The sequence below is a fragment of the Choloepus didactylus genome, chromosome 15, assembly GCF_015220235.1.
Source record: "Choloepus didactylus isolate mChoDid1 chromosome 15, mChoDid1.pri, whole genome shotgun sequence".
NCBI lineage: Eukaryota > Metazoa > Chordata > Mammalia > Pilosa > Megalonychidae > Choloepus > Choloepus didactylus.
The window spans coordinates 12479811-12496029 of NC_051321.1; the positions used below are offsets into that span (position 1 = coordinate 12479811).

Here is a 16219-nt window from a genome sequence, read left to right on the forward strand (position 1 = left end):
AACTAGTATCATTTTTTTATGAATCTATCAGTTCAAGCTAATGGTATTCCATTTTTTCATGCACTTGTTTTAACAAAATTTCCAAACAAACAAGGATGAGATTTTTCTAGGGCAATTATTATAGAAAAAATGAACTTATAAACACATAGAAAATGAGAAAAAAATCTAAGGTGAAAGAAAGTACTTTGAAACAGATTTTAAAATAGTTAACACTTTTGATCATTATGAAAAACAACATTTTAAATCTTGTTTTAACAGCCTAAATACACAAACCTGTTGGAAGATCGACTAGCTGAAGTTCATTTCTCACTAATCCCATATTGTTCGGTGTTGAAGTAGCAAAAGAAAGGAAGCCAGTCAAACTTGTCCATTCGATACCTCTACAGAGAGAAATTAAAAAAGACAGATCTAACACATTTCTTTGGTTTGAAAAATTTAATTGAAAATTAAGTTTTCCTTATTAAGGCCTAAAATTTATTACACAACTCAATTAAAATAATATTAGTATGCCCTTACACATTGTTTCCAAGGTAAAAGAAGCTGGTTGGGAGGAAAGGCCCTTTCCAAATTTCTGTTCTATATGAATATATGGTACTATTTTTAAAAAACAACACATTATCTATAACTGCTTTCGCACTGCAATGGCAGAGTTGAGTAGTTGCAACTCTTTGCATGGCCAGAAAGGTCTAAAATATTTATTATCTGGACCTTTACAGAAAATGTTGCTGACCCCTGGTCTAGTCTATTGATTACTATTTTAATTTGAATGTAACTGCCAAATTTAGCATCAAATACTGCTTTTAACACATTTCTCATTTACCTGAGAAGGTACAATGGCTCCTTACTACCTCCTGCATCATATCTGAACTCTTCTCTGTGGCTTTCAAGGCCATTGAGTCATCTGCCTCAACCTACCTAACCGAGAGAACAATCGGACTCTTATTCCCTACTTTAACGACAGTAACTTTCCTCATTGACCCCTGTGTACTCACCTACTTGCCTTTTCTCACAAAGGCAAACATAATCCATAAGAGAACTAAAAATAATATCTTGCAAAGGTAGGGAATTGCTGTAATTAGTAAGGATTTCAAATCTTTCAACATAAAGTTCTATTAAAACACTGATATCAGTCTGCTTAAAACTGGGTATCCTTCGAGCCCTCTATCTTGGGGCTTGCACTTATGGAGCTCGTTACTGCAAAGGAGAGGCTAAACTTGCTTATAATTGTGTCTAAGAATCTCCCCCTGAGTACCTCTTTGTTGCTCACATGTGGCCCTCTCTCTCCAGTTAAGCCAACTCAGCGGGTGAACTCACTGCCCTCCCCCCTACGTGGGACCTGACTCCCAGGTGTGTAAATCTCCTGGCAACGCAGGATATGACTCCCAGGGATGAATCTGGACCAGGCATCATGGAATTGAGAACATCTTTTTGGACCAAAAGGGGAATGAGAAATGAAAGAAAATAGTTTCAGTGGCTGAGAGATTCCAAATGGAGATGAGAGCTCACTCGGTGGGCACTCTTACGCACTATTTAAACCGTTTTCGGATTCAATGTACTGGAATAGCTAGAAGTAAATACCTGAAACTATCAAACTGCAAGCCAATTGCCTTGACTCTTGAAGATGATTGTATAACAATGTAACTTACAAGAAGTGACAGTGTGATTGTGAAACCCTTGTGGATCACACTCCCTTCATCCAGTGTATGGATGGATGAGTAGAAAAATGGGGACAAAAACTAAACAAAAATAGGGTGGGAGGGGGGGATTTGGGTGTTCTTTTTTACTTTTATTTTTTATTCTTATTTTTACTTTTTCTGGTATAAGGAAAATGTTCAAAAAAATAGATTGGGGTGATGAATTCACAACTATATGATGGTACTGTGAACAGCTGACTGTACACCATGGATGACTGTATGATATGTGAATATATCTCAACAAAACTGAATTAAAAAAACAAAACTGGGTATCCTTGGGAATTCCCATGCCTGGAATGACTTCCCTCTTTCCTCTTCAAATACTATTTGAGTTCAAATCCTGGCTCCAGCACTTACTGCATCTCAATTTCTTCTTTTCTTGTGCAGGAATAATACTGAGTGCATAAAGGAAGCCTGCAGCATAGCAGGCATTACAGGTATTGGCAAATATTTTCATCATTATCATTCTTATTTCAAAATCTAACACAAGCCCAATTTTCTTCATAAGGTCTCCCCCATTTTCTAAACACAAACTACACATATTATGAACACTGTGCCGGTTTGAATGTATTGTGTCCCCCAAATGCCACTGTCTTTGTAGTCTTGTGGGGCAGACGTTTTTTGGTGCTGGTTGGATTTGCTTGGAATGTGCCCCACCCAGCTGTGGGAGATGATTCTGATGAGATGTTCCCATGGAGGCGTGGCCCCACCCATTTAGGGTGGGCCTTGATTGGTGGAGCTATATAAATGAGCTGACTCAAAGAGAGTGAACGGAGTGCAGCTGTGAGGGAGGAACCTCCTGGGAGAAAGCCGTTTTGAGGCCGGAGCTTTGGAGCAGACGCCAGCTGCCTTCCCAGCTAACAGAGGTTTTCCGGACGCCATTGGCCATCCTCTGGTGAAGGTACCCGATGTTTTGTGGAGGAGCAAGCTTGCTGGAGAGGAACGTGTTGCTGAGGTGTTACCTTGGACGCTTTGTGGCCTTAAGACTGTAACTGTGTAGTGAAATAAACCCCCGTTTTATAAAAGCCTATCCATCTCTGGTGTTTTGCATTCTGCAGCATTAGCAAACTAGAACAAATACCATATAATTTGTTTAACTATTCATTGGAGAAGTCCTTTGTCTTGTTTTTCCCTTCTTTCTCCTAACATGTAATAGTGCTTATTAATTTTTCAATGTAGAGTGAACAAAAGAAAAAAAAGGAATCTTTTTGGATTCTCTGTAAGTCTGATGGCTTCGATCAGATCTGCTTACCCACACATCTGCAAAGTCTTGTTGCTACCAATTTGAACCAATTCTGCTCCATTAAAGTAATGCACTATCTCTGGACACTAGGAATTCTCGTCCTGTCTTTCCCTCCTTCGTTATTTTTAGAGTTACTGTTAAGTACTCAGTATATGCTAGTGATTGTGTTAGGCACTCGGAATACAGCCGTGAATGAGACTGAAATAATCACTACTGTTCTGGAGCTTACAATCTAGCAGAAAAGAGACATTATGTAAGTGTATTTTGCATTAACTATATTACAAAAGAGAAATGTGCAGAATTCAACAAGAGAATGTATGAGCCACACATAATCCAATGTCTGGGGCCAGGCAACCTGAAGGACTATTAAAGCTGAGACCCAGAGGGTAAAAACAGTTTTAATCTAAACCTGAACAACTGGGGAAATGGTGTGACTGGCTGAGAAACACTGCCCTAGATTGTATTCTCTTTGAAGAGTGGGACCATGACTGTCCTGGGTATGTCTAGAAGGTGGCACAATACCAGGTACATGACAGGTGTTCAGTGAATTCTGTTATATTCAACAAATGATACCCCAGAAAAGCCTAGCATTCCTTTGTGGGTTATTTAGTGCCACACATACTCAGAAGTACTTTCCCCACTCATTACAAAGTGCCCAAATGTACATGATAGTCACAGAACGTGGGAGGCTGCTGCTTTGTAATCTAGCATTAGGAGCATATTGCCTTTGAACAGATTCCAGCAGCAACAGCATGTATATCCAATTCCTACTCATCTACTAAAAAAAATTAAAACGAAGCTGGACTTCAAAGTGAGGATTATCCCTCAAAAGAAAAGAATGAAAATTCTTGTCAAACACAGATGACCACCACCAGCTCTCAGGATTAGGATGCTATTGTCTAGGTTTAACTCAACAGTGAGGCCTATAAAAATATCAAGAACAACAGTTCATTTTCTGATTGGACTAGGATGGTTTTGTAGGATTCCTAACCACGGAACAATTGCAACCTTGTCATCTATCAGCATATATCTGACTTCAATAAGTTTTGACTCCTATAAGTTCTCAAGCTGGGCCAGTTGCCATCTATTGGGAATGCAACAGGGGCTACTTCTCAACATTGGGTAGTTGGGGCAACCACATAACTTCCGAAAGTTCAAGGATTATATGAAATTAACTTTTATAAATTTACAAACAAAAAAGAGATCATTTTAATTTCCAAAAATCATTCAACTTACTCAAAGCAATCCCGAATCCATCAGTGTTTGACACCCATATAAACTACTGCTATAATAATTTTTGACATTCAAAACACTACTGAACTACATTATCGTAAAGTCAATGTACTGGAAAAAGATACAAACTAATATCTAAGAAACAAAATATTCTAAGAAAACCTACATGTACTACGCTCTGTTGTTTACCTCAGTATTTTCCACTAGATGGTAAGAATCACAGGCTGTGTCTATCTATAGGCATATAGGAAATGTTCAATAAATATTTGCAAAACACAGCTAGTTAAAACATCACAGTTTTAAAACACACACACAACTAACTGCAGTAAAGCAGTTCCTGGCCATGTGTACACACATAAGTCAAGTAATTCTGAACATGTACTTTTAAAAAACACATTTAGTGCACAGTAGAAAAACAACTTTCAACAAGTTGGCCTTTTATTTACATATGAAAATCTGGAGTTGTATTGTGTTTATTGCTAATAAGTTCATCAATTTTTTGTAACACATCTGTGAAATTTTTATAATGGTCTTTAATTATAACACTATAACTGCATTAAGTGAAACACAAATACAGCAGGATTTCAGCAGCATCTAAGACATCATCTCAGATATAAAATGTGAATTATCTTGAAAATGGCAATTAGAGGAAAAATTCATAATAAAAAACGGAGCATATCTTTATGATCACTTGCAACAAAATCCCGAATAGCATGTGCCTTACAGTTATTAGGTATTCCAAGTAACACTTTAAACAATTTCAATGTTATTGAACCACCAATATTATCATAGCATATGTAAGTCAAATATTTAGTGGTATCTATGACCTGACTAAATAACTGATTCAGGATAATAAATCTTACCTAAAACTAGTAGTTAGCTGACAAACTAGATATCACATCTTTATTAAAGATTTCACTGACCTCCCCCACCCCCAGCCCCCTCAAATTGAAAGTATACTTGATTTTACAGAAGGATGCTTCAAATCTGTACCATGAATCCTGGCTCAGTCAATATTTATATTTTATAGGCATCATGTTTTCTAGTAATCTACATCCCCTTTCTAGCTGGAGATACAACACACGCACTGTAAGTAAAGAGCTCAGGCTCTGAAGCCAGAAAGGCCTAGATTGAATGCCATCCACTTCTTTCTCAGAATACTCTCCAATTCTTCTGTAAATCGGGAAAAATAATAGGGTTATAGTGGGGATTCAATGAAATGACGTATGTAAGTATCAATACTTAAGTCTAATCCTTGGAGCAAGTACTGATTAAATGGAGTTTCAAGTGGTTGGTATTAGCCATAAAAGAAATGCCATACACAAAAGCCAAAGGTGAAAACGAATGTCAAGAGAGAAGAAACATAGACAAGAAAGAAGGGAAAGGAGAAAATATCAGCAGGGGCAACAGGGATTATTGGAAGCAGTATAGGATGGCAAACTGCAGGCACTTTAATAGAGGAAGAAGAGAAAGACAATGAACAATAGCCTAAAAGGGTCCAGACACTGTGTCACTGCATCTGAAATGCCCAAAGCTTTTGAAGACATTACTATTCCACGGAACAATGCTTGGGGAGATATCAAAGGGAGATATCCAAGGGGCAAAACTTAGGGTGGTAATAAACAGTCACCTGGGCTGCACTACAAAACAATGCTCTTGAATATGGCAATGCAAACTTTTCAGAGATTTCCATTACAATTAGAAGTTGTAACACTTAAAGGGCTAACCCTTTCCCCATTCAGAAAATGCATTTACTCAGAATAATGTGTTCACTAAGAATTTTAGTGTATCATTAAATCTATAATTATATCATGTACATGTATGTACAACTTTACAATTCATCACTGCCAGAGCAGAAAAAGAAATAGGCAACCAGCAAAATAATGTTATCGAGTAGATATGTATGCACTTTAAAACAGCAACACAAAGAGGCACTCTGCTCAATTTAGCCTTCCCTCAGGTATTTCCACATACACAGCGCTCAAAATCAAAGAAGAAATCCTATGTAGCTTTGGTTCTTTTCTGATGGAGTTTAAACAAATAAATATGATTAATTAACAACTAAAATGACTTTTTTGTTTGTTTTTCATGAGTAGTTCTACTGATGGATCTTTACAGAAATGAAAAAAGAAATTAAAGTTGAACAAGAAAGCACAGTGATTCCAGTAAGAAAATGACATGGACTTTAGGAGTTTAAATAAAGAAGATGGAGCAGTAAAACTGATAAAAATGTCTCTATTGCATAATGTCTTTATAAAGCAAACAACTAATATTCCTCCTAAGTCAGCATACCCATCAGTTAGACAAGAATATTTATTATTTAAAATTTTCAGTCAAATAATCACCATTGCAGATACCACTGTGAATATTCAATGAGGAAAAGTATATGAGAACTTTTTTCTGTGTTAGAGAGAATTACTATGGGCTGCTATTTTGTGATCTCAACAGAGAAAAACAAACCACCACCACAGTGACATACTCACTTGACTTCACAGGAGTGGATGCTCAGCTCCTTGTGCAGCAGCCCACTGGTAAGATGGTACACAAGGACAGAACCGTTGCTCGTGCCTGTCAAAATGGCACAAAAGAAAAGTGTGAATTTAGTGCAAATTCCAGATCTTTCCAATAAAATACTTTCTCAAGATTTTAATCATTTTATAATATTTATCTTTTATAAAAGGAACTTGAGCTTTGTGTTAAAGAAAAATGAGTGAATTTCTCTGAACTTTCCCTTATCAAAAATGGGTCTAATCTCAAGTGCTCTAAAATTATACTTAACTCCAGGGATAGATTTTCACAGAGACTTCAAAACCTAACTTGATGCACATACATTTTTAAGAAGTACTTTCTTAAAGCTTTTCCACCTATGGGAGATTGAGACCATTTTATTTGCAGTTGATCCTCAAAAAGGTAACCTTAGCAAAGCTCATTAACCAGAATTTTCTATTTTTCTTTAAAAGGTTTTAGTGTTTGTTTTGTCTTTTATGTTAAATAAATCATAAGCAATAATGAACTGTGGATTTCATAGTTAAAAAAACCTGAGTCAAGCCCTGGCTATGAGTGATATTCTCGGGCAAATTACCAACACTAAATCTGTTTCTGTCTCTTTAAAATGGAAATAACAGAAAATCCATTTGTAGGAGTTTAAATGAGAAAACTGAAGCAAAGCACTTAGCACAGTACAAGGCACTTAGTAAGCACTTGGCTAATGACTACTCTTTCTGTTACCACTGTAATTATAGTTTGTAGTTATTATTATGTCTAAGGGTTTTAGCTGGCAAGTCCAAAATTTAATTAGAAGGGACACTGGCATACTAAGAAAGTAAAGTTTCAGTCCATGAAATGTTTTTATAAGTTAAGCAAGCAAAGCAAACAGTATAATTGTTTGAGCAATCACTTTCTTAAATGGATTAAAGGATACATACAAAGCAACAGAATGGAAGTAACAGTGCTAAGCAAATTCTAATTTTAGCTTACTTGATTGATATATCTCCAAAAAAAATCTATTGCAATAACCTTCTAAAAAAAATACAGTATTACAGTTGTTTACATTTTTCATCTACTATATAATAATACCTTATGGTACTAAGAAAGTAACTAAAGAATTACTGAAATTTTTCAATTAACAGATCTTCAAACTAATCAAATGATTTCCACATTCTCCAAGTTTTAATGGTGCTTAAGGTTGAATACTCTAGAGGCACCACAAGGAGAAGTAATTTTACAGTTGAATTCTGTTTCTCTTCCCTAGTGACTCTAAAAAACTAATTTAGGCACTTATTTTATAATTTTTTACTTTTATTTTGTTATTACAGTCAATCCAATAAATGATTTAATATTCATTATATACCAGTAGCATATTTTACAATGGATATCTCAGACCCTGACATAACTTTTATTATATAACTATTCCAAGACTTAATTTTCCCCAAGAAAAACTGTATGTTGACAAATCCTAATTAAAACCTCTAAAAAAGGTTTAATATGAATCAAGTTTCTAAAGCAGAAATTAACATTTATCTGCATTTATATAAATCTAAACACCTGTACACAAAATGCTACTGAACCCTGAAATTCAAATCACTTCCAGAAGAAAGCAATAGAAATAAATGGGAATAAGTACTGCTAAATATTAATACCCAAATAAACCATTAATATTCAAGAAACAGCCATAAACTGAGACATATTGGCCACAAAATAAATATGACCAAGTTTTCATTTAAAAAATTCATAAATCACATGCTTATGATCTGGGGAGAAAGCCAGAAGCTAAGCTAACCAACAGTATCTTAAGAAAAAATCTTGAAATTTTCAAACAAGTACACTATTTTTCAATAATTTTAGAGAAATGTTTTAATCTTGTATACTTAATAGCAAATTAAATTTTGGTTTTCTATGAAAAGAAAATTAAGTCACCTATGAAATTAATGTGACAGCAAGTTGAACTCAGACAAATATTCCTATCTATAACATAAAAATACACAACTTCAGCCCAAAAGGCAAATCTTAGTTTTTAGAGAACAGGGTCAGCCACTTTAAACAATGTTTAAGATACAATTCTTAGCAAATGAAGAACACTGCTGTTGCTAAACTATAATGATATTATGAAAGACCCAACGTAAAATGACATGCACATAAAGTGACTGGGGTGGGGCTCAAGCACTACCCAGGGAGCACCCTTCTGAAATTTCAGAAATGCAGTGACAGTGTCAGGGGCGCTATCTTCTTGTCTCAGGTAGATGAGTTATCATTGTGATTAAAAATAAATTTAAAAAGCAGGGGGATTAGTAACAAATACTATGGGTCAATAATGGGGGGGGGATGAGGGATATAAAGGGATTTGGGTTTTCTTTTTTCTTTTTCTTTTTTTCTGGAGTAATGAAAATGTTCTAAAATTGATCATGAAGATGTAGGCACAACTAAGTGATAATACTGTGAGCCAGTGATTGTATACTACGCATGGGTTTTATGGTGTGTGAGTATATCTCAACAAAATCGCATTAAAACAAAAAAGGCAGGGAGATTAAAAGAACAGGGAAAAAACAGTAAGAAGAAAAATGGTATTTGAAGATGAATACTTTACAAATATAATTTCATTTAGACTCTTCCTCCTTTAAAGCATTCTCAATGAGAATCAAGGATTTTCTAGTAACCACACAACCTAAATGACTTACAGAATGTAAGCCAGGCATGGAAAATTATGCAAGGAATAGATTAACACTCACCAACAGCCAGCAGTGGCTGATAAGTCTTGATGTTTTTCGTGGTCAGCGGTGGGCACATACGGACAGCAAACTGCGGTGAGGGCAGTCCCGACAGCAGTCCCGTCAGCAGGAATTTGAGGTGCACTTCCTGCAGTATGGAGCCTTTGGGATGTTCTTCCCCAGCTATTGCGCTCTGCCCTAATTTGTGATAAAAATGCAAACAGACTAATTTTAATGTATACTGACCTTAAAATTTTAAAGAACTTTTCAGTGGAAATACTCTTCAGGTCTAGAAGAAAAGGTACAACATAGCATACAAAGGGCTGCAGCTATTAGGGGCACAAAGGCTCTGTACTTGGCTACGGAACTTTAATCACATCCTCGTAACACCATGAAGGACAGCTTACCCCAGAGGACTGATATCCAGAATTCTGGGACCTGTGTCTTTTAAGAAACACTGTTTCAGCCAAAGTTCTTGGTGTAGGGCACCAAACAAAAGCTTCAGAACAAATCAAGAGGACTGGGTTAGAGAAGTTTCTGTGGAGCTGGAGGCTGTAATTCATTCCTCTTATTGCCTTTCTAAAGGGTTACTTTTCAATCTGATGTACTTTGTAAACTGCACATAAAACTGGTAATCACAAACAGCAGATTCAAAGAACTCATGAAACTTTCTATGTGTCAATGTAATTACAAAATTTAAACTTTACAAGAAAATACTTTATATATAAATATATAAAATAACTATAAAATAAATAAATACATAGATAATATATAAAGGGTCACTGTCAATAGTTAAGTGTTAAACAGCATTATTTTCAGATACCCTGATGCTTTGAAGCCTCAAACTAAAAAGGTGACTCCAATAAAAAACACTGAAACAAAACATGAATTCAGTAAATATCTTCTTACTGAACTATTATCAAATACTTGGATCAACTTGTCAAAAAAAAAATAAGGAATATAAATATAGACACACATTTATATTATGAAAGGGAAAGATGGAAATTACTGTGAGAGATGGGATTATGAATATAACTTTTTGAGGCTGTAAAGTTGATTAATATTTAGTTTTAATAAAATAATTGCTTTAAATCCATAAGATATATTTAAAAAATGGCCATTAATTTAATCAGATTAAAATGTCCCCTTTGGGATGGTATTTGGGAAAAAACATAATCAAAGCAAACTGGAATCTGTGGTCAACAGTAACATTGTAATATGCTCCCACAAATGTAATAAAGGCAATAAACCAAAGTTAAATGTGTACGAGAGGGGGATATAAGGGAGGGATATGGGATTCTTCGTAGTGGTGCTTTCTGTCCTTACTATTATATTGTATTGTATGATATTTTACTTTTCTTTTTCTTATCTTTTATTATTTGTTAAAAAAAAACTTTTTTCATAGTAATCAATATGTTCCAGTGCTCACTGTGATGATAAATGCACAACTATATGATGATACCATGAACAACTGACTGTACACTGTTGATAATTGTATGGTATGTCAATATAGCTCTATAAAATTGTAGGAAAAATACAAATAGGGAAAAAATGCTGGAGGAAACATGGAAAGGGATGTAGGTATTTGCTGTTAGTTAGGAGGCAGAATGGTGTAGCCTTTCAGGAGGACAGTGTGGTGGTTCCACAAGAAGCTAAGTATGTAGATGCCATAAGGCCCTGCAACCTCATTATGGGGTATATACTTGGAAGATCGAAGAGCAGGGCATGAATGGATATTTGCACACTGGGTGTTTATGGAAGCAGTATTCGTGATTTGCAGTGGCTGGAGGTGGCCTAAGGCACACTGACTGAAGAACAGAATGGAGAACTGCGGTGTACGCATACAATTGGAATACTGAGCAACTATAAGAAAAAGTGATGCTGTGAGACACACAAGGTGAATGGATCCTGTGGACAGCATTTTGAGTGAAGTACACCAGAAACAAAAGCAAACACTATAATGCCTCACCAATATGGACTAACTACAGTGTGTAAACTCAGAATTGAATCTTAGAGCACAGCCTAACAGGGAAACGATTATTGTAATGGTCCCTAGATTGTAAAGCTCTTACAGCAGTCAAATCTATTCCTGAATTGTAATGGCTATATCCAAACTCTGAAATGTTGATCCCTTTGTGTATAACCTGATTGGTCTCTGGAACACTGGGTATCTGTGTGACACCTGAAACTCAGAGCTAGAGCTCGGCAGATATGAATGTCAGTATAACATATATAGCAACTGTTAAAAAAAAAAAAAAAAAAAAAGCTGAAAAAGATCCCAGACTTCAATTAAAGATATGAATGAAGCAGATCGGGTTAAGACTAGGGCAAATCGGGCCAAAGGGTAAAGGTTGAACCTGACTGTGTGTTAAAACTTCAACTTCTATGGGAGACCAAGGGAAGAGATGTTTATCTGGTGAAGGATTTATATTTTCTAAATATAACTTCTACAGTCAGTTTGTTCAAACACAGCAATTACATGGAACTTTGAATAGGAAGCGAGATATGGTAGGTCTGTATAGGTCAGAGTGAAATAGCAATACATCCCAAAGTAATTTGGGTGGAAAATAAAAATATAAATTTGGGGGCCCCCTGAAGAGCTGGGGGAGGATGCGGAGTTGTTGGATTTTCTCACCTGGATTGTTGCTGATGTTCTCACAAACATTGTGGACTGTTGGCTTGATATGTTGAGCCCTCTGTCTTGGGGCTTGCCCCCAGGAAGCTTGCTACTGCAAAGGAGAGGCTAAACCTGCTTATAACTGTGTCTAAGAGTCTCCCCCGAGTGCCTCTTTGTTGCGCAGATGTGGCTCTCTCTCTCTAACTAAGCCACCCTGGCAGGTGATCTCACTGTCCTCCCTGCTACGTGGGACCTGACTCCCAGGGGTGTAAATATCCCTGGCAATGCAGGATATGACTCCCGGGGATGAATCTGGATCCGGCATTGTGGGATTGAGAACATCTTCTTGACCAAAAGGGAGATGTGAAACAAAACGAAATAAAGCTTCACTGGCTGAGAGATTTCAAATACAGTTGAGAGGTCACTCTTGTGGACACTCTTACGCACTATATAGATAACTGCCTTTAGGTTTTAATGTATTGGAATAGCTAGAAGTAAATACCTGAAACTACCAAACTCCAACCCAGTAGCCTTGACTCTTGAAGACGATTGTATAACAATGTAGATTATATGGGGTGACAGTGTGATTGTGAAAACCCTGTGGATCACATTCCCTTTATCCAGTGAATGGTTGGATGAGAAGAAAAATGGGTTTAAAAACTAAATGAAAAATAGGGTGGGATGGGGGGAATGATTTGGGTGTTCTTTTTTAATTTTATTTTTTATTCTTATTCTGATTCCTTCCGGTGTAAGAAAAATGCTCAAAAATAGATTGGGGTGATGAATGCACAACTATATGATGGTACTATGAACAGCTGATTGTACACCATGGATGACTGTATAGTATGTGAATATATCTCAATAAAATTGAATTTAAAAAAAAATCCCCTTTGGATTTTTCCACATTTCTCTGTCATTACTTTGGTAATGAAAGACAGGGTAGAAAGAGATGGAAAATTCAACATGTAGAACCATGTATACCAAGATTATTAGTTTGGAGTTGACTCCTGGGAACTGCCACATTTTTCTTCAAGCATCTTCCATACAAGGCAATTCACCAGGTAGGGCAGATTATGCCATAATACACAGCAGCCTTTACCCAATGAATATAAATCAGGTTTCTGTATTTAACTGAATTGATTTCAATTATCACTAGATACATACTGAATTTCAAATTAAAAAGTTTAATTAAAAGTTTTAATTAAAATGTTTTCAAGTAGCAAAGCTTTATGTATTTAATACTTTTAAATCAACGACACTGTCAAGAATTGCTATGCAATCTGTATCATTTTGTTTCTTTAAAATGTAATTTATATCATTTAAGATACATAAACAATATAAAATTTTAACCTTCTATGGGGTTCTGTGCATGTGTGTCTTATAATTCTTTTCACTTTAATATTTTAAATTTATTACAGACACGGTCAATTAACTCAGAATATTGTGTAACCAATAAACTGAATTGTGCAAAATAAGTATGTGCTAAACTTCCTCATATGGATTTAAGTCTGTAGAGTGACTGAAAAGAATTTTACATATAAAAGTTAATGCCATTGAGTAAAAGGATTTTACGACCAGCAGGAATCATAAGAAAACCAAGGCCTGGAGAGGTCAGGGTCTTGCCCAAGATGGCAGTAGAGTAGCCAGGCCTGGGGGCCACTGCTAAGGAGCACAGACTCCAGACCCGGGTGACTAGTTCACACTATGGCTCTTCTACTCATGGCTGTGATTTTGAGTAAGTTATTTAATCTCTTGGGGCCTCAGTTTCCACATCTATAAAATGGAGACAATAATATTACCTACCTCGCAGAGTTATGGTGGGGTAATATGTATTTAGCACAGGCACTCAACATAGTATGAAGTGCTTAATAAAGGTCACTTCTGATTAAGATGATTAATAAGGTAATGCTCTTTCTAGTACATCATCTATCTAGCATTTAAACAAAAAACTACTAAAGACTATCCTGAAAATGAAAATAATTGAAAATATTATACAATGTAAGAATTAATCATGATATTGAAATCCTTTATAAACCACAGCCACATTAAAAACAAAAACGATACATCAAAATTGCTTAGGATATTTACTCATTCTTAAAATTTCAACTAGTATATTTAAAATCACAAAATCTCATTCTTCCTTTAATATAAACTGGCCCCACAAATAACCAAATAACTTTAAAACAATATTTTATCTGCAAAGAAACATCTGTTGAAAGTTAAAATCCCCAACTTTATAATAAGAAAATTTTTGTTAAAAAAGGTTAAAATAATTTTTCTAATACTTCAGTCACTTTATTCCTTCAATAAACATTTACTGAGCATTCAGAATGTGCCAGGCTCCATGCTGGGGTATGTGAGTATTGAATAAAACACTCTCCCATGTCCCCCACCCCCCCCAGGACACCCACCCCCTATAACTTGTGGTGCTCATAATTCCTTGGAGGAAATATACAAAAGGAGAACATTTAAACCAGGCTTGGGAAATTGAAGAAAGCAACACAAGGTGAATTTTGTATTACAAATAGAAAGGGAGAGAGGAAGAGGGTATTCAATTCCAAGCTGAGGGCCCAGCAAGTGTGAGGCCCTGAGGTGGTCTGGTTTGGCTCAGTAAGAGCTATACACACAGTATGCCAGTACCTAATTTCATCTCTTTCTTTCAGATCAGAGTCTCAGAGTCTCTCAAAATTGAATATTTTCTAATTCCAATAACTGTAAAGCCAATCTATGCTACTTCAGGCACTTCCATGCTTAAATATTTTATACTCCTCATTTATTTAAGAGCTATTCCACATTTCAGTTTTCTCAAGTATAATTGGACTTTATAATAACTGAAAGCCAGTGACTCTCTTAATTTTGCCCTTCGAAAAGCACACCTAACATGAAAGAAAAGAAAAAAAAAATCCAGCTTACCAATCATGTTATCTAAGGAAAGGTCTGGAAGTTTATTTTGTAGCACTCCCACAGGAATTCCACAAAAAGACACTGGTGAATATAAAGGCGACACACCAGAACTACTGCAAATACATAATAATTATATAGTTTTTACATATTTAAAATCTGCATTACATGTTAGAAACCCAAATTATTAATTCCAGATCACAGCATTTTTATTTTTATAGTATTTATTAATCTTATCCTAGGTGAGACAGCGTTAGAAAGTTTACATAATCCCCTAATGATCTGAAGCCTGGATTATCATTTTAAGAATATTTTTATAGAAAAGCAGCCCCTGCTGTTTGTATATGATTCTGGTAACTTTTAAAAAGATGAAAAACAAAATAAAACAAAATCAACAAAAAAGATCCTACTGATTTGTTTACCTGTTCCGTGAATTTCTAGTACAAACAGCCGACTTCAGCTCCCAAATCATGACCCTTCCATCACTCACTATGAGGGCAGCTGCATTCTCATTGACAGGACAACACACCATACTGAACGGACGAACAGTTTTTGTCACCCTGATTGCATCACACTGGCTTCGTAAATCATAGGTAAGCTCCTGAACGGGATCGGGATCTTAACAAAAATAGTTTTCTTTTAAATATCAGAAAGAAACCCTATCAATGTCACTACTATTTGTTTCAATTTAAAAAAAAATGTCATCTAAAAAGTATATCATTCCTTCATCACTGCAAAATTTGTCAAAGATGGCTTCACTTTTTACAATTATTACTCCTTTCTTCAGAGTTTAAGAGTAATTAACTTCATGACCATATACACCAAGTTTAATCTCCCAGATAACAACTGTGATCAAGATAGCTTGTTTTGAATATTTTTAAAATAAAGAAAATGCTTTGAAAAAGGATCAACAGTGACATATGATTAAATAATGAACAGTGTAATAAAACCTTTATAATCTGCAGTGGTCTGCGATAAATCTGAAATTAACCATCCTTTACAAAAGATCTGAAAGTCACTGCCACCTTTACATAGCATATCATTTCCAAAAACATTATTTCTGTTATCCAGGATAAGACTGTAACTGATAACTGAATGCCCTGGAGACTTACTTATTAACATGTTACTTTACACTGGAAATTCCTAAAGTAAAGGAAGAAGTCAAGGGAGTGTAACTTGTTGGACTTGTGCTGAAGAATTCACAGTTTAACATCCGCTTGGATCATGGACACAGTCAAGAAGAAGTTATAAAATATTACTTTCTTTGTTGTATATATGAGGTATATTGTTACAACATATTTATAACACCAAGAAATGAAATCTTGGG

At 35.6% G+C, this 16219-nt stretch overlaps 1 protein-coding gene across 2 annotated transcripts in view; it reads right to left on the minus strand.

Annotated features, from left to right (window-relative positions):
* Positions 1-16219, minus strand: part of WDR11 (WD repeat domain 11) — an 81934-nt gene that overhangs the window by 49591 nt on the left and 16124 nt on the right. For both annotated transcript variants that reach the window (XM_037804499.1, XM_037804498.1), the window contains exons 8-12: positions 15315-15510; positions 14905-15008; positions 9396-9572; positions 6654-6738; positions 274-380 (exon numbers count right to left, since the gene is read on the minus strand). In XM_037804499.1, coding sequence (XP_037660427.1) covers positions 274-380; positions 6654-6738; positions 9396-9572; positions 14905-15008; positions 15315-15510 — 669 coding nt within the window. The remainder of the gene's footprint in view (positions 1-273; positions 381-6653; positions 6739-9395; positions 9573-14904; positions 15009-15314; positions 15511-16219) is intronic.